The 22,980-nt window shown below is 38.9% G+C and overlaps 2 protein-coding genes across 2 annotated transcripts; both read left to right on the top strand.

Moving 5' to 3' along the window:
- Window positions 1-4,593: 4,593 nt before the first annotated feature.
- On the top strand, window positions 4,594-8,817 carry LOC139153972 (olfactory receptor 5AR1-like). Its single transcript, XM_070728398.1, has 2 exons — window positions 4,594-4,873; window positions 7,823-8,817. Exons 1-2 carry the CDS (start codon window positions 4,594-4,596, stop codon window positions 8,815-8,817), a joined length of 1,275 nt encoding a protein of 424 aa, XP_070584499.1.
- A 9,447-nt stretch (window positions 8,818-18,264) lies between these two features.
- On the top strand, window positions 18,265-20,399 carry LOC139153971 (olfactory receptor 5AR1-like). The gene is made up of 2 exons (XM_070728397.1): window positions 18,265-18,319; window positions 19,435-20,399. The coding sequence occupies exons 1-2, from the start codon at window positions 18,265-18,267 to the stop codon at window positions 20,397-20,399; spliced, it is 1,020 nt and encodes a 339-aa protein (XP_070584498.1).
- The last annotated feature ends 2,581 nt before the right edge of the window (window positions 20,400-22,980 follow it).

The raw sequence follows: 22,980 nt of genomic DNA, 5'->3' as shown, positions 1-22,980 counted from the left end.
TGCATCCTAGAGTGTTATCTATGCTCCATAAGCGGAGACAGAACACTCAGATAATATCTATTAACATTTTCTTTAGGGTTCTTGTGGCATGGTAAAGTAAAGAATTAATCCATTAAAACATCATACCAATCAACAAAACATGATTTTAAAGTGGGAAAGGCAACACTTAATTTTCAATTTGGTGACAGATATTAAAAAAAGAATATTCAGTAACATATATTATAATTTTCAGAATGGATCTCAAGCAAAATATGATGCTTAAACTAATATCCAAAGACGGGCTACAAGAATGGTGGAAGGTCTTAAGCATAAAACGTATCAGGAAAGACTTAATGAACTCAATCTGTATAGTCTGGAGGACAGAAGGAAAAGGGGGGACATGATTGAAACATTTAAATATATTAAAGGGTTAAATAAGGTCCAGGAGGGAAGTGTTTTTAATAGGAAAGTGAACACAAGAACAAGAGAACACAATCTGAAGTTAGTTGGGGGAAAGATCAAAAGCAACATGAGAAAATATTTTACTGAAAGAGTAGTAGATCCTTGGAACAAACTTCCAGCAGACGTGGTAGATAAATCCACAGTAACTGAATTTAAACATGCCTGGGATAAACATATATCCATCCTAAGATAAAATACAGAAAATAGTATAAGGGCAGACTAGATGGACCAGGAGGTCTTTTTCTGCCGTCAGACTTCTATGTTTCTATGTTTCTATGTTTCTAATATGTATGTTTAACTGAAATCTGCATGCACTAGTACTTACTGAATAATTAACTGCAGTAATAAAAAAATAATTTTTATATATTCATTTTTTTCTGAATCCTCTAGGCTGAAAAACCAAACTGGAACAACAGTTTGGTTTATCCTGTTAGGAGTCTTGGAGAGAGTCAATGATCAACACACAGATATTTTTTTCTCTCTTTTTTTCTTTGATATTTTTAGTCACCATCCTGGGAAACACAACTGTTATATTAGTGGTCAAGTCTGAGCTTCCTCTTCAAACCCTCATGTTCTTCTTTTTCAGCCAATTAGCATTTGTTGATTATTCTTCATCACCCAAAATGCTTGCAAACTTTTTTAATTAATATTTTTATTGATTTTTATAATATAAAACACACACACAAAACACATAACATATAACATGTGCTCAGTGATCCCACCACCAGACAATCATTCATACCCCACCACCAGTTGGGGGCATTTCTTGTATAAATCATTTAAACCCAAGAGTGAAATATTTCTTTACATGTTATAGAGTGATTCCAACTTGTTTCTTATAGCTTGGTCTCTGATCCTACTCGCCATATATTGTCTTACCTTGTCCCATCGCCCAATCAGCTGTTGCAAATAAGTTTCATTCATCGAATTCATCCATTTATCCATAATCTTGTTTCTGGAATGCAGTGTTAATTCTTATTTTTGTTGTGGGGGAGAAGGGAAAAGGGTAGAGGGAGGTAAAGGGAGTTTAAAAAAAAGTAAAAGAAGGAATCATTTAAATGGATAAGGGACGGTGGGAGAGGAATTTTTCTCTTTAATTATATTTAAAAGCAGTTGAAAGTGGAGCTCAGTAGGGTGGGAACGCAATCTGGAATAGTGCCTCATGATTCGACAAGGTTTTTTCTTGTCCTCTACCCTTTGGTGGGGGTAGCACTAGGGGAGGCACTTTGGGGGGGGGGTAATTGGGGTAAGGAAGGAGAAAACAAACAAACCAAGAGTGAAACAAGAGGGGGAAAGGGATATTATTGTATATTATGAATGAGTGTAATATAATGGTTTTAAATGTAAATGGTTTGGGATCTGATTTAAAACGTTATAGGATATTGAGAATGGCTAAGCAAAATAAGGTGGATATTATGATTTTTATAGAAACACATAAAAGACGGGGAGGAAGGGATAAATTGATTAATGATAGAAATTGGAAATGGGTATATGAATCTCGAGGAATGCAAAATAGTAGAGGTATGGCGATTCTTATTCATCACAGGATTTTATTTGAAGAGGTTGGAGTTCAGAAAGATAGATGGATGGCAATTCAGAAGGAGATCGGGTAGGTTTGGCTCAGCAGGGAATGAGGCTGATAGCATTTTTAGGAGATTTGGGTTGGCCTCACAGTGAGTTTTAGGCTGTTTAAATGCAAGGAATTAGTTCGCTGGTAGTTTAGAATTAGTTTGATGGGAGTTCAGAAGGAAATCGGGCAGGGAGTTTTAGGCTTTTTAAATGCGAGGAATTAGTTTGCTGGGGTTTGAAATTATGGGCAGCAGGGGTCGGTTAGGGATCGGTCAAGGATCGGTGACTTACAGTCTGTGAAGTCTTTGGAGTATTGATGGCTCGAACTTCTTAGGATGTCTTGCCTTTGTCCGCTAGGTCTCAGATTCCTCGTGCCTGGGCGGTTTTTGTTTGTTTGTGTTGTACATACTCCTGATCAGTTGGAGGATGTTGAAAATATTGAGGACTCAGATTCAGATAGTGTTTATGAAGTAGTGGGGGGCCCGGGGTTACAGGTAGTAGAACAGGTGGGAGGCCAGCCACAGGATGGGGCTATGAGTTCAGGATCTAGTGAGGGAGAATCAGACGCTCGCTGGGTTAACCCTAAATTCAGAAGGGTCCAGAAACGTAGAGAACAGAGGTCTGGAAGAAGATATTAAGGAGAGGAATGGGTTAAATATTGTAGTGATGTATTTGGCATGTCAGGGGGTCAGTGGAGAATAAGGGTGGAGTTTCAACCTTGCCGAAAAGAATAATGGATGTGGTTTTGCCACGCTAAAGTAAGCCAAAGTATTTTGTATTGTATTCACTCAGTGCTGCTGTTTTTCAAAGTTATGTGGTTAGGAAAATAAATCTTGTTTAAGTGAAGCAGGGAGAGGAATGTGAGAAATTCGGCTAAGAGAGAAATAATGGACCGAGTGCTATATGGAATGTGTTTGAAGTACAGGAGAGCAAAGAAATAAACAGAGTTGCTTTATTCATGAAATGATGCATTTAATAAAAGTTATTTGTAATTACTAAATTTCTACCAGAAACCAGAACAGTTTGTAGGTTGTTTGTATAGTTGAATCAGTTAAAATGGTACTGAAAATCTGTCTAAATAATTTAATGGTGAGCTGGTAGCTCTAACGCCGGGATTAAAATGTTTTTTATTTATTTTTTTCAAACTAGGATTCCTACTCTCTTACTAAGCATCCGTCTAAAGTGCCATCTTGGCTTGATCAACCGGCTAGCCAAACCAAGTTGAGAGTAGCCATTGGGTCATTGACCTTTGGTGAGATAGGGACTTCACCCGAGCATGTGAAGACAGATTCTGGAAGACTGAGCAGAGTCTTCGGAGAGGGGCGGCATACAAATCTAAGTAATAAATAAATAAATAAACCTTCTAGAATAGGACAAAGTTAATGAAGGTGGTCTCTGCAAATGATGTGGTACACTAAGAACACAGCAATACATGAAAGATGCCTTGGTCAACCACTGCACCCAGCCCATCTCCAACTGTCTCAACTCTTGCCTGATATTGGAGCAAGATAGAATCAGGGAAGAGAGAGTGAGGCTGACTACACGCACCTCTCACTCACTTTAATCCAATTCATGTGCAGGTCTTGACACACACACACAATTCCTAGGAAAAATCCTGTGGTGATGGGCAAGCAACAAAGCAGTAGATGCTGATTCACTGGGAGCTGAAACAGCGATCCTGTACATAGATGACAATGTTAAATGATTACACGAAGCCCTCAGACTGTGTATGGACCTCAGCCCTCAAGTAGCTCCCCTCTACTGGACACAGCTGGTGCAACTCTCATTGCTGAGAAGACCCTGATTCTACAGCATTGGTCCAAGCACATCCAATCTGTATTGAACCACCCATCTTCCATAAACATAGAAGTGATCGACAGAATGCCCCAGATGGATATCAACTACAACTTAGACTTCCCACCATCAAAGAATGAAATCTTACAGGCCATCAACCAGCTGTCCATTGGCAAGGCCCAAGGATCTGATGTGATACCAGCAGAGATCTGTAAGGATGGTGGTGCAGTGTTTGTCAGCAAACTCACTAAGTTGCTCCAGTCTTTCTGGAATCAAGGAACCATTCCTCAGGAACTGAAAGATGCATCCATCATACACCTCTAGAAGAGGAAAGGGAATTGACATGTCTGTGATAATCATGGAGGAATATCATTGCTTTCCATTGCAGGCAAGATCCTTCCATGAGTGTTGCAGAACTGTCTGACTGATCACCTAGAACAGGATCTATTACTTGAAGCACAGTTTGGTTTCTGCAAAAAGTGTGGCAATGTGGACATAATTTTATTACCCAACAGCTCCAAGAGAAGTGTCAAGAGCAGAATCATGATTTGTACACCACCTTTGTGGATCTTTCTAAGGCTTTGACACTGTCCGTCAGGAAGGGCACTGGTGCATCATGAAAAACTTTGGGTGCCCTGATAAATTTATCCTGATGGTACATCAATTTCACAATGGTATGATGCCCCATGTGCTGGACAATGGAAAAGCTTTAGAGGCCTTTTCCATCACAAATGGCATCAAGCAGGGTATGTATTGACACTGATCTTGTTAAATATAATATTTTCAACCATGTTGTCAGATGCCTTCCTGAACATTTCCTTGAGAGTTAGTCTGAGATACAGGACCATTCGAAAATTATTCAACATGCAAAGACTCCAGGCTGTCACCAAGAGAAAGGAGACTGTGCTATATGGCATCCTCTTTGCTGACGACTGGGCCCTGAATGCTGGATCAGAAAAGGAAATGCCAAGCCGTGTGGATAATTTTGCAGCAGCATGCAACAACTTTGGTCTCCTTATTAATATATATCCTCCCTCAAACCTCATTGCGTCCAATAAGGGCCCACACAGTTGGACTTTTGTGGGTCCCATCCACCAAACAATATCAGTTGGCAGGACCTCGGGGAAGAGCCTTCTCTGTGGCCACTCTGACCCTATGGAATCAACTGCCCCCAGATATTCGCATTATCTCCTCCCTACTAGTTTTCTGGAAACTGTTAAAACCTGGCTTTTCTGCCAGGCCTGGAACTAAGACTGATTGTTGCAAGTATGGTTTTATAATACATGTGATTTTAGTACTATTTGAGTACCATTTGTTGGGGGTCAGGGGAAAGGGAGGGTCTTGCCTTCTCTTTCTGCCCAAGATCCCCATGGGCAATTGGTGGGCCACTGTGTGACGCAGAATGCTGGACTTGATGGGCTTTGGCCTGATTCAGCATGGCTCTTCTTATGTTCTTAGTGATGCTTTTCATTGGGTTTTTAACTTATATTATATTTATACCTGTTGTTAGATGCTCAGAGTCCATTTGGAGTGAGTGGCATAAAAATGCAATAGATAGATAGATAGATAGATAGATAGATAGATAGATGGATGGATGGATGGATGGATGGATGGATGGATGGATGGATGGATGGATGGATGGATGGACGGACGGACGGACGGACGAACGAACGAACGAACGAATGAATGAATGAATAAGATCAAAGTGATGCAAATGCCAAATACCAAGAACCCACCATCACAGTAAAGGAACAAAAGCTACAAGCAGTGGACAAATTTACATACCTTGTCAGCACCCTCTCCCATGCAGTGACAATTGACATTGAGGTCAACTGCAGAATGGCTAACGGAAACTCTGCATTTGGCAAACTTGTGGAACCAATGTAGAATAAGCCTCGCTACAAAAGTCAAAATCTACTGAACAGTAGTCCTAACTACCCTGTTGTATGCCAGTGACACTTGGACATATATAGGAGACATGCTAGGCTATTGAATCACTTCCACATGATCTGCCTCTATAGAATTCTGAGGATCCAGTGGCAGGGTAAGGTGCCTGAACTGAGGTCCTCTCCAGAGCAAGCCTGCCATCAATTCCCATCTTATTCATACATGGCCGGTTTACCTCCCAGCGGATAGGGCAACCTTCTGGCGCTTGGCCTTTTTTGGCCGGCATTTCTCCCAGGAGCACAGCAGCCTCAAACTCATGAGCTCAAGCCATCCACTCCAGCCTCAGCTTCTGCATGTTGGATTACAGGCTCATGCTACCAAGGCTTGTTGATTAAAGTCCAGAAACACAGGGCAGGCCATGTTGGTAGGATACCAGACTATCTTATCACTAAACAGCTTCTCTATGGTGAACAGTCTAAAGGAAAGCAATTGCATGGGAGACAAAGGAAGTGATAGAAAGACATGTTGAAATCTTCCTTCAGGTTCCTCAATAACTGCACCACCTCCCGGCACAAGATCAACCAAAATAGTGCATGCTGATCTGCCAAGAGTGCCAGACATCTGAGGCCAGAAGAACAGTCACAGGAGAAGAGAAGCAAGCACTCTACAAAGCCAGAGCTGCAAGTGCTGTGACAATGGTGCCCACACATATCTGCACAACATTCGACAGAACATTTCATGCCTGTATGGGCCTTATCAGCCACCTATGGACACATCACATGCAGCCCATTTAAAACAACATGAAAAAGGAAAGAGAAAAGAAGCAAAATACTTTTGACATATCTATGCAGAGTATAGTTTAACTTGGGAATGATGGATTCCCAGTTGGTTTCCCCTGCTCTGAATTCCAGAAGGAATAATCAACTCAGGCCTTTTTATTTATTATTATTTCATTCCAAGAAAAGCTCCCAATCATTTAAATGAGGGTGACAAAGTAATAGAGTGTTTCTTTGCTGCAGCACAATTACTTCCTAAAAGGCAAATTCATATCACACCTGGTTGCAAGTGTTGCTTGCAAGAGAGGGCAATATTTTTATGAAGAAGGCATCTCCCAAATACAGGTTGGTTCATAATTAACTATAAGTGGCTGAGAATCAGAGCAAAAGGCTTTCTAAGAATAATCTAACTTTAACTACAAGTTGGGTTTTTGTTATATATAAATGGTTATTGCAAATAGGTTTGTTTTAAGTGGACAGTAAGGCTAAGTCTTAAAGGTAAGAATATGTATAAACGAGTGTCTAGAGTAAAATTAGCAGGATGTACCTGCAATGCTTACTGGAGGGAAGATTAATAATACCAAATTTTTAAGACAATGTCCCTCCTCTTTGAAAAAACAAATCCATCGCACCTATGTAGACATTTTTCTAAATAGACTACAATCTAATGTTTGTTTGTTTTTAATTCTTAGAGCAGATCCATTCATTTAGCCAGATGTGGTAAAGGTAAAAGAAATCCAAAACAAGAATCAATAGTCCTACTTATTATTAGATGGGTGGACATAAAAACTCAGGTCAGGTTCAGGGAAGGGAAGGAAAGGAAGAGAAGGGGAAAAGGCAATTCTGTGTGAAAAGAACTGTTAGAGCAATACTTTAACATTTCATGGTTGAAAATTCTGAAACGTCTCTACACTACACAAATAGAAATGTATATTGATTGTATCCATCTTTTCCATAAAAGCAGTTTTTCTTGATACAATACCTATAGCATCAAATGTAAGATTAATTCAAATGTGTTCTTATCCCTGTACAATAAACTTGGATTTCTAATCAGTAAATTTGGAATGTCTTACTTTACAAAAGCACAAATGGTAAATATATAGCCAGTAAATACAAGGTGGGTGTCATTTCATCAATGCACTGATATATAAATTCATACTAAATATAGGGCATTTTTAGAACACTTAATAAATTCAAAAGTGCGGGGGGAAATGCCAACACATCAGGAAAATGAAAAAGCAACACTTACATTGGCATTTTGAGGAAAGAGATGTAGAAACATCAATATATTATACTATCATCTAGTTTTCAACATTAATTTGGGATCTCATTAATTTTGTTTCTTTTTATCACAGATCTTATGGTTCCTAAATCATCTGAGTGGGAAAATAAAACCATAATAACAGAGTTTATTCTGCTGGGACTCTCCAATGATCCAAAAACACAGAATTTTCTTTTTTTCTTCTTCATGATCATATATTTAGTCACCGTCTTGGGGAATATCGTAATTATATTGGTGATCAAATCTGAGTTTCATTTTCAGACTCCCATGTTCTTCTTTCTTAGTCATTTAGCTTTTGTTGACATCTGCTATTCTTCAGTCACTGTTCCAAAAATGCTGGCAAATTTTATTACAAAGCAGAAGACCATTTCCTGGGAAGGATGCATTGCACAGATTTTCTTTTTTCTACAAACCTCTTGTACAGAAGTGTTCATCCTCTCAGCCATGGGTTATGATCGTTATGTGGCCATATGTGATCCACTTCATTACAAGAGACATTTGACAAAAGCTAAGTGCAACAAAATGATGGGTGGAGCATGGTTCCTGGGTTTCTTGGGTGCCATAGGGAATGTCCTGCCTTTGCTAAACCTTCATTTTTGTAGCAACAATATCATCAAACACTATAATTGTGAGCTTCCTTCACTCTTGCCATTGTCTTGTTCAGAGACCCTCACTAATTATATTGCTCTTCTAATAATTACTTTGGCCTATGGGTTCAGCTCATTTCTTTTCACTCTGGTTTCTTACATTAATATTATTTCATCCATTCTCAAAATAAAATCATCAGTAAGCAGGCAGAAAGCTTTTTCTACATGTAGCTCCCATCTTATTGTTGTGAGTTTGTTTTACATTACAGCATTTATTTGTTATATGAAGCCAAGTTCAGAATCATTCATGGATCTGGACAAAGTGATCTCCATTCAGTATAGCATTTTAACCCCTATGTTAAACCCCATTATCTACAGTCTGAAAAACAAACAGATCCTATGTGGTCTGGAAAAACTCTTTGGAAAATGTAGGACCATTATTTTGACACGAAACAATATTCCAAGTCTTATATGCCTATAACTTCAATAATTATTATAGGGCCATTATTTTGATATGAAACAATACTCACAACAATCTCATTACATTACATTGGGTATTTTATTTAGCCAAGCATGGTTAGACATACCAGAAATGCACTTAGATTAGATTAGATTAGATTAGATTTATTGGATTTATATGCCGCCCCTCTCTGCAAACTCGGTATACTTGTAAAACAACAGGGGGAATAATAATACAGTGATCCCCCGATTATCGCGAGGGTTCCGTTCCAAGACCCCCCCGCGATAATCGATTTTTCGGGATGTAGTGGTGCGGAAGTAAAAACACCATCTGCGCATGCGCGCTCCTTTTTCCATGGCCGCACATGCGCAGATGGTGTTTTTACTTCCGCACCTGGGAAGACCCAGCAGCTGAGGAGCCGCCTGCCTGCCCGCTTGTCCGCCGCTTTTCTGCTTGTCCCCAGCTTGTCCGCTTGTCCGGCCGCCGCTTTTCCGCCCGCCGCTTGTCCGCCGCTTTTCCGCTTGTCCGGCCGCCGCTTTTCTTGTCTGGCCGCCGCTTGTCCGCCGCTTGTCCAGCCGCCGCTTGTCCACCGCTCTGGGAGTTGAAGACCCAGGGAAGGTTCCTTCGGCCGCCCACCAGCTGATCTGCTCAGCAGCGCAGTAGCAGCGAGGAGCCGAAGATGGGGTTTCCCCATTGCCCACGCAAAGGGGAAACCCCATCTTCGGCTCCTCGCTGCTACTGCGCTGCCGAGCAGATCAGCTGGTGGGCAGCCGAAGGAACCTTCCCTGGGTGCCGCCCGCCGCTCCAATTAAGTCTGAAGTGGAAATTCAAACACACACTCTCTTGCAAAGTAAACAAAGGCAGTTTATCACAAAGGAAAAATACTGTCCAAACACACTTTTATCAGCCAAAGTGCTCTCTCACAAACCACAAACTTTGAAGGCTGTGATAAGCCAAAACAAAAGCAAAACAGATAAAGGCAGCTGTGAAGATGTCACAGCCTCCCCACCTTCAAGAGTAATCAAGCCAAACCTAACTTAGAATTAGTCCAAGAGTCCTGGTAAAATCCTGAAACAGTTCAAAGAGTCCTTGTAAAATCCTGACATAAAACACAGTTCTCTCTCTCTCCAAATGGATAATCTCCCATGCTGAGAAGCAACAACACTGGCAATTTATCAGCAGACCCATTAGCCTAATTGCCCAGCCATAGGTGTTCTCCCTTATTTCCTATACTTGCACAGTTGTTCCTTCCTTGACATCAACCTGCATCTGCGAACATCTATGAATGCCTTCTCTTCTAAATCTAATGATGATAATGATGATGATGATGGTTTACTAATGGGGTAATTAGCTAATGGGCTGCCGGTAATTACCTCCTCCTTCGATCCTACTTCACTTCCAGAATCTTCCCCTGACACAGACGCTTCACAGTTGGAAGCTGTTGGCAGTAAAACCGGCCTCTGATAATGTGAGGATTCTCCCACAACAACCCCCATAGTCCTTGGAGGAGGAGCTGGCCCAGAGCCAACCACAACAGGACAAATTGGGAGAAACCACACTTAACAGCAGTGACTGTGACAGAGATCTTAGAGTTTTGGTGGATAACCAACATAATATGAGCCAGCAATGTGCAGTGGCACCTAAAAAAGCCAAAACAATCTTAAACTACATCAATAGGGGTCTACACCCCAAGACAAATGAGGTTTTAATATCACTCTATAATGCCCCAGTCAGACCACACCCAGAGTATTGCATTCAATTTTGTTCACCCCACTACAAAAAGGACATTGAAACTCTAGAGAAAATACAGTTAAGAGCAACTAAAATGATAAAAGGACTGGAAACCAAGACATATGAAGAGAGGTTGTTGGAGCTGGGCATGGAAAATTTAGCAAAAAGGAGGGCCAGAGGGGACATGATCACAGTATACAGATATTTGAGGGGTTGCCACAGAGAGGAGGGGGGTCACATTAATTTCCAGGGCACCAGCAGGCCAGACCAGGAGCAACAGATGGAAACTGACTGAGGAGAGATTCAACCTGGAAATACGTAAGAACTTTCTGAAGGTGAGAGCAATCAACCAGTGGAACAGCCTGCCAGTACAGGTGGTGAATGCCCCGTCACTTGACACATTCAGAAGAAAATTGGACTGCCATCTGGTTGGGGTGGTGTAGGGTTTCCTGCTTGAGAAGGGGTTTGGACTTGATGACCTGCAAAGTCCCTTTCAACTCTAATTATAAATAAAATAAAAAATAAAATAAAATAAATTAAAAATGGGAATCAGTTGTGGCCTCTCTTCCCAAGTAGATAGGATTCTCCCTTTCTTTCTTTCTTTCTTTCTCTCTCTCTTTCCCTCTCCCTTCCTCTCTCTCTCCTACCCTCTCTCCTTCCCTCTCTCTCACCCTGTCCTCCCTTCCTCTCTCTTCCTTTCCCTCCCCTTCTCTCTCCCTACTCCTCCCCTGCTCTCTTTTGCATGGGTGTGTATGCACATGTATCTACAAATTGGGCTGTATGTGGTGTTCAGGGATGGGTAGCACCAAAATTGGGCAGTCCCTGGTATACCTGGGATCACCGTTCCGGTAGCAGAAATGGCAATGCATGCACATCTGTGCATCCCTGCCATGTCCATGTGCCCTCACGCACCTCCACATGTGCATGTGCAGAAGCAAAGAAATCACTAAAAATTCCCAAAATCTCATGCAAGGAGGCTTGCACGCATGACATTTTGGCAATTTTTGGTGTTTCTTTGCTTTCGCATATGTACAGAAGCAAAGAAATTGGCAAAAATCACTAAAATGTTACACATGCAAGTGTCCTCATGCAAGATTTCAGTGACTTTTGCAAACTTCTTTGCTTCCACACAGGCTTGGAAGAAAAATCTTGCATGGGGGTGCATGCGCTCGCTTCCAGTCATGTCCACACTGGCCTCCTGGACTGCTCTGGTAGGAAAAGGTAAACACATATAGCATCTTTGTTGTAGAGCATGTTGTATCATTTTATGGCAGTTCATTTTAGGGCAACTTTTAAGGCAATTGTTCACCTTTGGTCCTTACTTCAGTTCCCACCTGTAGCTCCTATTACCTGTAGCATGTGCAGTGGCCACACTCTGGGCAACAGCTTCGACAGGCTAGCCAAACCAAGTTGAGAGTAGCCATTGGGTCATTGACCTTTGGTGAGATAGAGAGTTCACCCAAGCATGTGAAGACAGGTTCTGGCAGACTGAGCAGATGAAACCTACTAGAAAGGGACAAAGTTAATGAAGGTGGTCTCTGCAAGTGATGTGGTACACTAAGCACGGCAAGACATGAAAGATGCACCCACTGCACCCAGCCCATCTCCAACTGTCTCAGAATGGCCTGTCATCAATAGCTAAGAAAATTGCCTTCAAAAGTATTGTAGGGTCATACAGAGCAAGCATCACAAGATGCAGGACTCTTGGTTGAGTAGCAAAGCAGATGAAATTCCGCAACAATGTAGAAACAATGTTAAATTATTCTATGAACCCTTCAGACTGTGTATGGACCTCAGCCCTCAGCGAACTCCCCTCTACTGGACACAGCGGGTGCAACTCTCATTGCTGAGAACACCCTGATTTTACAGTGTTAGTCCAAGCACTTCCGATCTGTACTGAACCACCCATTTTCCATCAACAATGAGGCAATCGACAGAATGCCCCAGAAGGATATCAACTACAGCTTAGACTTCCCACCATCAAATACTGAAACCATACAGGCCATCAATCAGCTGTCCAGTGGCAAGGTCCCGGGATCTGATGTGATACTAGCAGAGATCTATAAGGACGGTGGTGCAGTGTTTGTTGGCAAACTCACTCAGTTGTTCCAGTCTTTCTGGAATAAACAAACCAATCCTCAGGAACAGAAAGATGCCTCCATCACACAAATCTTCAAGAGGAAAGGCAACCAACATGTTTGTGATAATCATGTAAGAATATAATTGCTTTCCATCGCAGGCAAGATCCTTGCATGAATGTTGCAGAACCTCCTAACCGACCATCTAGAATAGAATCTATTACCTGAAGCACAGTATGATTTCTGCAAAAAGTGTGGTACTGTGGACATAATTTTAGCAGCCCAACAGCTCCAAGAAAAGTGTCAAGAGCAGAATCGTGAATTGTCCACCACTTTTGAGGATCTCACTAAGGCCTTTGACACTGTCAGACAGAAAGGCCGCTGGTGCATCATGAAAAAATTTGGGTGCCCTGATTAATTTATCTTGATGGGTACGTCAATTTCACAATGGTATGATGCACCACATGCTGGACAATGGAGAAGCTTCAGAGGCCTTTTCCATCACAAATGGTGTCAAGCAAGGGTGTGTGTTGGCAATGATCGTGTTCAGTATAATGTTTTCAACCATGCTGTCAGATGCCTTCCAGAACAGTTCTTCAAGAGTTAATCTGAGTTACAGGAGCAGTCGAAAACTATTCAAAGATGCCAGGCTGTCACCAAGAGAAAGAAGACTGTGCTATTTGACATCCTCTTTGCTGACGACTGTGCCCTGAATACTGGATCAGAGTAGGAAATGCAAGACCATGTGGATAATTTTGCAGCCATATGTGACAACTTTGGTCTCCTTATCAATATATATCCTCCCTCATACCTCATTGCAGCTAGTAAGGGCCCATAGAGTTGGCCTTCTCCAGATCCCGTCTGCCAAATATTTATTTATTTATTTATTTATTGAATTTGTATGCCGCTCCTCTCCACAGACTCGGGGCGGCTAACAGCGACAATAAAACAGTGTACAAATTTGTCAGTTGGTAGGAGCTCGGGGAAGAGCCTTCTCTTTGGTCACTCTGACCCTATGGAATCAACTGCCCCCAGAGGTTCACGTTATCGCCTCCCTACCAGTTTTCCGGAAAGCTGTTAAAACCTGGCTTTTCCGGCAGGCATGGAATTAAGACATGGTTTTATGGTTTTATAATACATGTGATTTTAGCGATGCTTGGTTTTTTTTCTTATATTATATTTATACTTGTTGTTAGCCGCTCAGAGTCTGTCTGGAGTGAGCGGCATAAAAATGCAATAAATGAATGAATGAATGAATAAGATCAAAGTAATGCATCAGTCAGTTCTGAAAACCAAATACCTTGAACCCACCACCATAGTAAAGGAACAAAAGCTACAAGCAGTGGACCAATTTACATGCTGTACCTTGTTAGTACCCTCTCCCATGCAGTGACAATTGACATTGTGGTCAATATGGATATGATAAAGAGCAGCTAGAGAAGATAATGGGAAAATATTATGAAGATTTGTATAAAGAGGAGCAGGTGAAGATAGGAGTCCTCAATGTTGTTAAAATAGTAAGTGAAGAAGATAAACATATATTGAATGCAGAAATTACACAAGATGAAATTGCTAGAGTAATGAAAGGGTTAAAACAAGCCAAAGCACCGGGCCCAGATGGGTTTACATGGGAATTTTATAAAACTTATATGAATGTATTGTTGCCGCATTTGGGGAAACTGTTTAATAATATATTGTTAAATCGTGATATCCCGCAGATATGGAAGCTTTCAGAGATTGTTACTATCCCGAAGATGGGTCGAGATTTAAGAGAGCCCGGGTCCTACCGTCCTATCAGTTTTGCAAATCAAGATTATAAAATATTTATGAAAATATTGGCAAATAGACTAGAAAATATTTTGCCAAAAATAATTGAAGAGGATCAATATGGATTTGTGAAGGGAAGGAAAATAAGCGAACCAATTAGAAATGTAATAAATGTGATGCACCATGCTACCATCACTAAAAGGAAATTGGGAGTTTTGAAATTAGATGTGTATAAAGTTTTTGATAAAGGTAACCATAGCTATTTATATAAATTATGTAAGGAACTAAATATTGGGGATAAATTTTGTGAAACTATAAAAGAGATTTATAAAGGGAATGAAGCATATATAAGAGTGAATGGATAAAGAACGCAGAGAATTAAAATATTAAACAGCACCAAGCAGGGATGTCCTTTATCTCCAAAATTATTTGTAATAGCAATAGAGATCTTAGCTAACAAGATAAGACAAGATAACACCTGGGCAGGATATAGAATATGAAATGAAATGAAATGAAAATAAACTTATTTGCAGATGATGCAATTATATTGACCCAGACCCTGATGGAAATGATTAAAGGTATAAGAAATATTTTACAACAGTTTAAACAGGAATCGGAACTATTGGTTAATATGGAAAAATCAGAGATTATGTGTTTAAATACAGGTCCGAGAGAGCAGATAGAAATTAGGAAAGAATCAGGATTGAAATTAGAACTAAAAAAATTAAATATTTGGGAATTTGGTTGTTGAGAAACCCAGCGAAAATTGAGGAAGTGAATTATAGATTAATATGGAGGAAAATGTTGAAACATACGAGGAGCTGGAAAGAGAAAAGGCTAAGGAGAATATCTAAAATAAGAGCTTTAAAAATGATGATAGTTCCCAAAAAGATGTACCTATTTCAGGTGCTGTCAGGGGGGCTATCAACATTTAAGTTTAAAGAGTGGGACAAAAAACTTAATTACTTGATTGAAGAAGATAAGAGACCAAGAATAAGGAAAAAGTGGTTATTTGTGAATGAAAAAGAGGGTGGATTGGGAGTTCCTCGTTTGGAGCTGTATAGGGAAGCTTTTCAAATGGAAAGGTTAATGGAGTTGTAACTATGTGAAAACAAATGGGTGAAATTGGAAAAACAGATAAATGTGATGAAGAATAGAGAATTAATTTTTATAAAGTGGAATAGGAGCGACTTAGGTAAATTAATAGGTCCCATGAAAGGGACTATGGAAATTTGGAAAAAATGGCAGGGGAAAATAGAATTATATAAATCTAAACTGTCATTGCTTTATGTAATAAATAGAGATAATGAAACAAATTTGAATAAGGTTATAATAGAGTTGAAGGGAAGAGGAATAACTAAGATAGAACAGTTATATGAGAAGAATGGCAGGCCAAGTAGAAATCGTATAGAATGGTGGTTAGGTAGGGAAATATGGCTACAAATAAATGCAATATGTAAATATCTCAATGAAAGGGAAAATAAGGAAGTAGTATTGAGGGAGGAGACAGGGTTAGAGAAAATAATAAGAGAAAAAAGTGAGGGTATAAAGACGCAAGCAACCAATATATATAAGCTGTTAGTGCCATCAGACGGGGACATGATTCAAGGATTGACTAAATGGTGGCAAAATGAGATACAAGTAGAGGTACAAGAGATGGAAAATACAGTAGAAAATATAAGAGAAATTAAGAATACAAGAATTAGGGAAATGAGAAGGAAAATATTACATAAGTGGTAATATACTCCCGTTCAACTCACACACTTTCAGCAGAAGGTTAGGGGTAATTGTTGGCACGGCTGTAAAGATAAAAGACTGTTTATGCATATGATTTGGGAATGCCCCATAGTGCAGGAATTTTGGCAAAAAGTGCAAGAGGACATAAATAGAATGTTAAATATACAATGGACAATCACTAAGGAAATGGCAGCATTAGTTAAAAGCAATGTGATGGGAGAATTTAGAGAAATAAAACAAGCAGCAATAGAGAGAGCTCAGGTGGTAATAGTTTTGGGCTGGAAGGATGCAACAAAATGGACAATGCAAAATTGGTACAGGTACATGGTGGACCATATTCAATTTGAAATGATGGATAAAAGGATAAATTTGGATAATGAAACTGAATTGAAACAACTGATGGGACGGTGAGACAAAGTAAGAAGATATATGATGAGTAAAATCCAAAACCAAGCTACAAGAAATAAATTGGAATCACTATATAATATGTAAATAGATAATTTGCTCTTGGCTTAAAGTGGGTTATATAAGAAACACCCCCAATATGGTGCTGGGGTATGTGTGTGTGTTGGGGCGATGGGCATTTTTCACTATGCACTGTTTTATGTTGTATGTATATTAAATTTGTTAAAAATCAATAAAAATATATATTTTTTAAAAAAGAGGTCATATGCGGAATCGCCAAGGGAAACTCTACATTTGGCAAACTAATGACCAACTTTTGGAACTGACATAGAATAAACCTGTTGTATGCCAGTGAGGCTTGCACTGCATATAGGAGACATGCTAGACAATTGAACCACTTCCATATGATCTGCCTCCATAGAATTCTGATGATCCAGTAGCAGGATAAGGTGCCTGAACTGAGGTTCTCTCCAGAGCAGGCCTGCCATCAATTCCTATCTTGCTGATGAAGGTCCAGACACACCAGGTAGGCCATGTTGCTAGGATATCAGACAATCATATCACTAATATATCATTTTATATCTAGATTAAAAAACATTTTAAAAAAAAGAATATAGGAAAGGTAAAAAATACTGCAGCTAAATTTACCATTGGAAATTTACCATTTGGAAAAATGCAGAGCCCCCCCCCCAAAATAAAATAAAATAAAATAAAATAATGATTAACAAAATTTATGAATGTTCCAAAATGGACAGGTTCACAATAGAACTAAGGAGCCAAAAAGAGTCAGAATATTATGAGATGTGGAAAAAGTGGCACAAATGGATTGAACTTGGGAAGAAAAAAAAAGGAAGACCATGGGTAAATCTCAAAATTAGCAAAAATCAAGATGTAAATATGTAAATAGAAAGGTATAAGTATATATATATATATATATATAGATAGATAGATAGATAGATAGATAGATAGATAGATAGATAGATAGATAGATAGAGATAGATAGATATAGATATAGATATAGATATAGATATAGATATAGATATATAGATATATAGATATATATATAGCTATATATAGATTGTTCTGAGTTCGGGTTTTGCCCTGTGTAATATTTTGCATGTTTATGCGACGTTTCGGTGAAATCACATCCACCATCATCAGGCTGAAGTTTCCAAGCTTTCCAAGCCTGATGATGGTGGATGTGATTTCACCGAAACGTCGCATAAACATGCAAAATATTACACAGGGCAAAACCCGAACTCAGAACAATCTACATACATATACCCGTGAAAATTTACGAAAATATATATATATATATATATATATATATATATATATATATATATATATATATATATATATATATATACACACACACACACACACACACACACACACAAATAGAAATGTATAATTATGTTAAAGTAATAAGGTTCGAATGAGAGTACTGTCACGATAAGCAGATATGAAATGTTTTTATGTAACAATGCAGAATTACTAAAAGTATAATCATTTTTTTAAAAAAAAATTAAAACAACAGTATTTCAAATTTATTTTTAAAATATGATTTTATATGAAAAAGGAAAGAGAAAAAAAGCAAAATATTTTTGACATATCTACCCTGAATATATTTTAACTTGAGAATGATGGATCCCCAGTTGGTTTCCTCTGTTCTGAATTCCAGAAGGAATAATCAACTCAGACCTTTTTTATTATCTCATTCCAAGCAAAGCTCCCAATCATTTAGATGATGGTAACAAAGTTACAGAGTGTTTCTCTGTTGCAACACAATTACTTCCTAAAAGGTAAATCCATATCACCCCTGGAGTGTTGGTTGCAAGAAAGGCAAGATTTTTATGAAGAAGGCAGCTCTCAAATACATGTTGGTTCATAATTAACCAAAAGTGGCTGAGAATCAGAGCAAAAGGCTTTTTCAGAATAATCTAATTTGAACTGCAAGTTGGGTTTTTGTTATATATAAATGGTTATTGCAGAGGTTTGTTTTAAGTGGACAGTAAGGCTGTCTTAAAGGTAAGTATTTTCCCTTCATTTGCAAGTAAGTATATTATGTATAAACTAGTGTCTAGAGTAAAATTAGCAGGCTGTACCTGCAATGCTTACTGGAGGGAAGATTAATAATACCAAATTTTTAAGACAATGTCCCTCCTCTTTGAAAAAACAAATCCATCACACCTATGTAGACATTTTTCTAAATAGCCTACAATCTAATGTCTGTTTGTTTTTAATTCTTAGAGCAGATCCATTCATTTAGCCAGATGAGGTAAAGGTAAAATAAATCCAAAACAAGAGTAAATAGTCCTACTTATTATTAGATGGGTGGACATAAAAACTCAGGTCAGGTCAGGTCAGGTCAGGGAAGGAAAGGGAAGGGGAAAAGGAAATTCTGTGTGAAAAGAACTGTTAGAGCAATACTTCAACATTTCATGGTTGAAAATTCTGAAACCCCTGTACACTACACAAATAGAAATGTACATCGATTGTATCCATCTTTTCCATAAAACCAGTTTTTCTTGATACAATACCTTAATATAGCATCAAATGTAAGATTAATTCAAATGTGTTCTTATCCCTGTACAATAAACTTTGATTTCTAATCAGTAAATTTGGAATGTCTTACTTCACAAAAGCACAAATGGTAAGTATATAGTCAGTAAATACATGGTGGGTGTCATTTCATCAATGCACTGATATATAAATTCATACTAAATATAGGCAATTTTTAGAACACTTAATAAATTCAAAAGTGAGGGGGAAAATGCCAACACATCATGAAAATGAAAAAGCAACACTTACATTGGCATTTTGAGGAAAGAGTTGTAGAAACATCAACATATTATACTATCATCTAGTTTTCAACATTAATTTGAGATATCATTAATTTTGTTTCTTTTTATCACAGATCTTATGGTTCCTAAATCATCTGAGTGGGAAAATAAAACCATAATAACAGAGTTTATTCTGCTGGGACTCTCCAATGATCCAAAAACACAGAATTTTCTTTTTTTCGTCTTCATGATCATATTTTTAGTCACCGTCTTAGGGAATATAGTAATTATATTGATGATCAAATCTGAGTTTCACTTTCAGACACCAATGTTCTTCTTTCTTAGTCATTTAGCTTTTGTTGACATCTGCTATTCTTCAGTCACTGTTCCAAAAATGCTGGCAAATTTTATTACAAAGCAGAAGACCATTTCCTGGGAAGGATGCATTGCACAGATTTTCTTCTTTCTACAAACCTCTTGTACAGAATTGTTCATCCTCTCAGCCATGGGTTATGATCGTTATGTGGCCATATGTGATCCACTTCATTACAACAGATATTTGACGAAAGAGAAATGCAACAAAGTGATGGGTGGAGCATGGTTCCTGGGTTTCTTGGGTGCCATATGGAATGTCCTGCCTTTGCTAAACCTTCATTTTTGTAGCAACAATATCATCAAACACTATAATTGTGAGCTTCCTTCACTCTTGCCATTGTCTTGTACAGAGACCCTCCCTAATTATATTGCTCTTCTAATAATTATTTTGGCCTATGGGTTCAGCTCATTTCTTTTCACCCTGGTTTCTTACATTAATATTATTTCATCCATTCTCAAAATAAAATCATCAGGAGGCAGGCAGAAAGCTTTTTCTACATGTAGCTCCCATCTTATTGTTGTGGGTTTGTTTTACATTACAGCATTTATTTGCTATATGAAGCCAAGTTCAGAATCATTCATGGATCTGGACAAAGAGATCTCCATTCAGTATAGCATTTTAACTCCTATGTTAAACCCTATTATCTACAGTCTGAAAAACAAACAGATCCTATGTGGTCTGGAAAAACTCTTTGGAAAATGTAGGGCCATTATTTTGACATGAAACAATATTCCAAGTCTTATATGCCTATAACTTCAATAATTATTGTAGGGCCATTATTTTGATATGAAACAATACTCACAACAATCTCATTACATTACATTGGTTATTTTATTTAGCCAAGTATGGTTAGACATACCAGAAATGCACTTGGTATACTTGTAAAACAACAGGAGGAATAATAATAAAACTAAAAATGTGCAGCCAAGAAATGAGGTATATAATTGAAGGAATAAATAATAATAGACATATTCTATTCATACCCATTAGACAAAATTTAATAATTGCTGTATTTTGTTAACTGCAAAAATTAGGTGTTCAGCAAAATTATAGCATGAAGAAAAAAACTGTCTCTTGGTCTAGTTGTCTTAGCATATAACTTGTAGTACCATCCCGAGGGAAGGAATTGAAACAGTTTGCATCTAGGTTATGAGGGATCTGCAGATACCTTCTCAGCTTTTCTCAAGCCCAACAATGTACATGAAGTACATAAATATCAGCTTGGTCATTCATACCCTCTCTTCATATAAAAATCCAAGGATGTGCATAACAATGTGCTGCTGAAAAGAATGCCATTTGGAAATAAGATTACATATAGATTTCAGATAGTGAAGGTAAAATTAGAACACAATCTGCAAATCACCATGGAGTCAGTTCCTTGTCTTCCATGTGTGTGGTTGGTTACAAGGTGGGTGTGGGAGAGTAGAATAAGGGAACCTGTGATTGTAGTTTGTTAGGTTCTTTCGTAGGATGTTTATAGTGGGGGAATGAGGTGGGAGAGCTGTATTCTGGTTGGGTAGGGCTGAGTGTTCAGTTATATGATTTGCACACTGTTAGGCATGTGGGCCACTACCTTTCTCCTTTTCTTACTCAAGCTCACAGTTCTCAGGCAGTTGCTCTTTCGCCAGCCTCTTTAAATTTGAACTGATTGGAGGATGGCAATTTCCCTCCTTTCTCCTCCTTTTCTTACTCAAACGCAAACTACAAATCAATCAGTCTGACACCTATACCTGGAAAAATACTAGAAAAAATAATCAAAAAACAGCCACTACCTAGAAACAAACAAGATAACCAACAGCCAACATGGCTTTGTCAGAAATCAATCATGCCAAACCGATCTCGTATCATTTTTCAACACCATAACCAAATCTGTAGACCAGTGTTATGCAATAGACCTAATATATTTGGATTTTGATAAAGCTTTTGATAAAGTAGACCACAACCTACTACTCTACAAATTGGAAAAAAGTGGGATAGACTACAACACATGTAGATGGATTAAGAGTTGGCTGACCAACTGCACCTGACGTGTAGTCCTCAAGGGTTCCAAATCCACATGGAAGGAGGTAGGCAGCGGGGTACCCCAGGGTTCAGTCATGTGCCCAGTGTTCTTCAACATATTCATCAACAATGTAAATGAGGGAATAGAGGGGGAACTAATCAAATCTGCAGACATACACCAAACTGACGGAGGTAGACAAAACCCCAGAGGATAGGCTCAAAATACATAAAGATCTAGATAGATTAGTACTGTGGGCTCAAACTAACAAAATGAAATTTAATGTTGAAAAAAGCAAAATCTTACACCTAGGTAATGTTATGCCAGGTGTCACGGTACAAGCCCCAATTAAGTCTGAAGTGGAAATTCAAACACACACTCTATTGCAAAGTAAACAAAGGCAGTTTATCACAAAGGAAAAATACTGTCCAAACACACTTATCAGCCAAAGTGCTCTCCCACAAACCACAAACTTTGAAGGCTGTGATAAGCCAAAACAAAAGCAAAACAGATAAAGGCAGCTGTGGAGATGTCACAGCCTCCCCACCTTCAAGAGTAATCAAGCCAAACCTAACTGTGAATTAGTCCAAGAGTCCTGGTAAAATCCTGACATAAAACACAGTTTTCTCTCTCTCCAAATGAATAATCTCCCACACTGAGAGGCAACAACACTGGCAATTTATCAGCAGACCCATTAGCCTAATTGCCCAGCCACAGGTTTTCTCTCTTTTTTCCTATAATACTTGCACAGTTGTTCCTTCCTTGACATCAACCTGCATCTGCGAATATCTATGAATGCCTTCTCTTCTGAATCTAACGATGATAATGATGATGATGGTTCACTAATGGGGTAATTAGCTAATGGGCTGCCTGTAATTACCTCCTCCGTCGATCTTACTTCACTTCCAGAATCTTCCCCTGACACAGACGCTTCAAAGTTGGAAGCTGTTGGCAGTAAAACTGGCCTCTGATAATGTGAGGATTCTCCCACAACAACCCCCATAGTCCTTGGAGCAGGAGCTGGCCCAGAGCCAACCACAACAGAAGACTTGCATATAAATTGGAAGAAACCACACTTAACAGCAGTGACTGTGAGAGAGATCTTAGAGTTTTGGTGGATAACCAACATAATATGAGCCAGCAATGTGCAGTGGCACCTAAAAAAGCCAAAACAATCTTAAACTACATCAATAGGGATCTACACTCCAAGACAAAGGAGGTTTTAATACCACTCTATAATGCCCTAGTGGAACAGCCTGCCAGTAGAGGTTGTGAATGCCCCGTCACTTGACACATTTAAAAGAA

Source organism: Erythrolamprus reginae, chromosome Z (assembly GCF_031021105.1).
Source record: "Erythrolamprus reginae isolate rEryReg1 chromosome Z, rEryReg1.hap1, whole genome shotgun sequence".
In the NCBI taxonomy this organism is placed as follows: Eukaryota; Metazoa; Chordata; class Lepidosauria; order Squamata; family Dipsadidae; genus Erythrolamprus; species Erythrolamprus reginae.
Note: the sequence above shows the minus strand (reverse complement) of the source record. Positions and strands in the feature narration are given on the sequence as shown.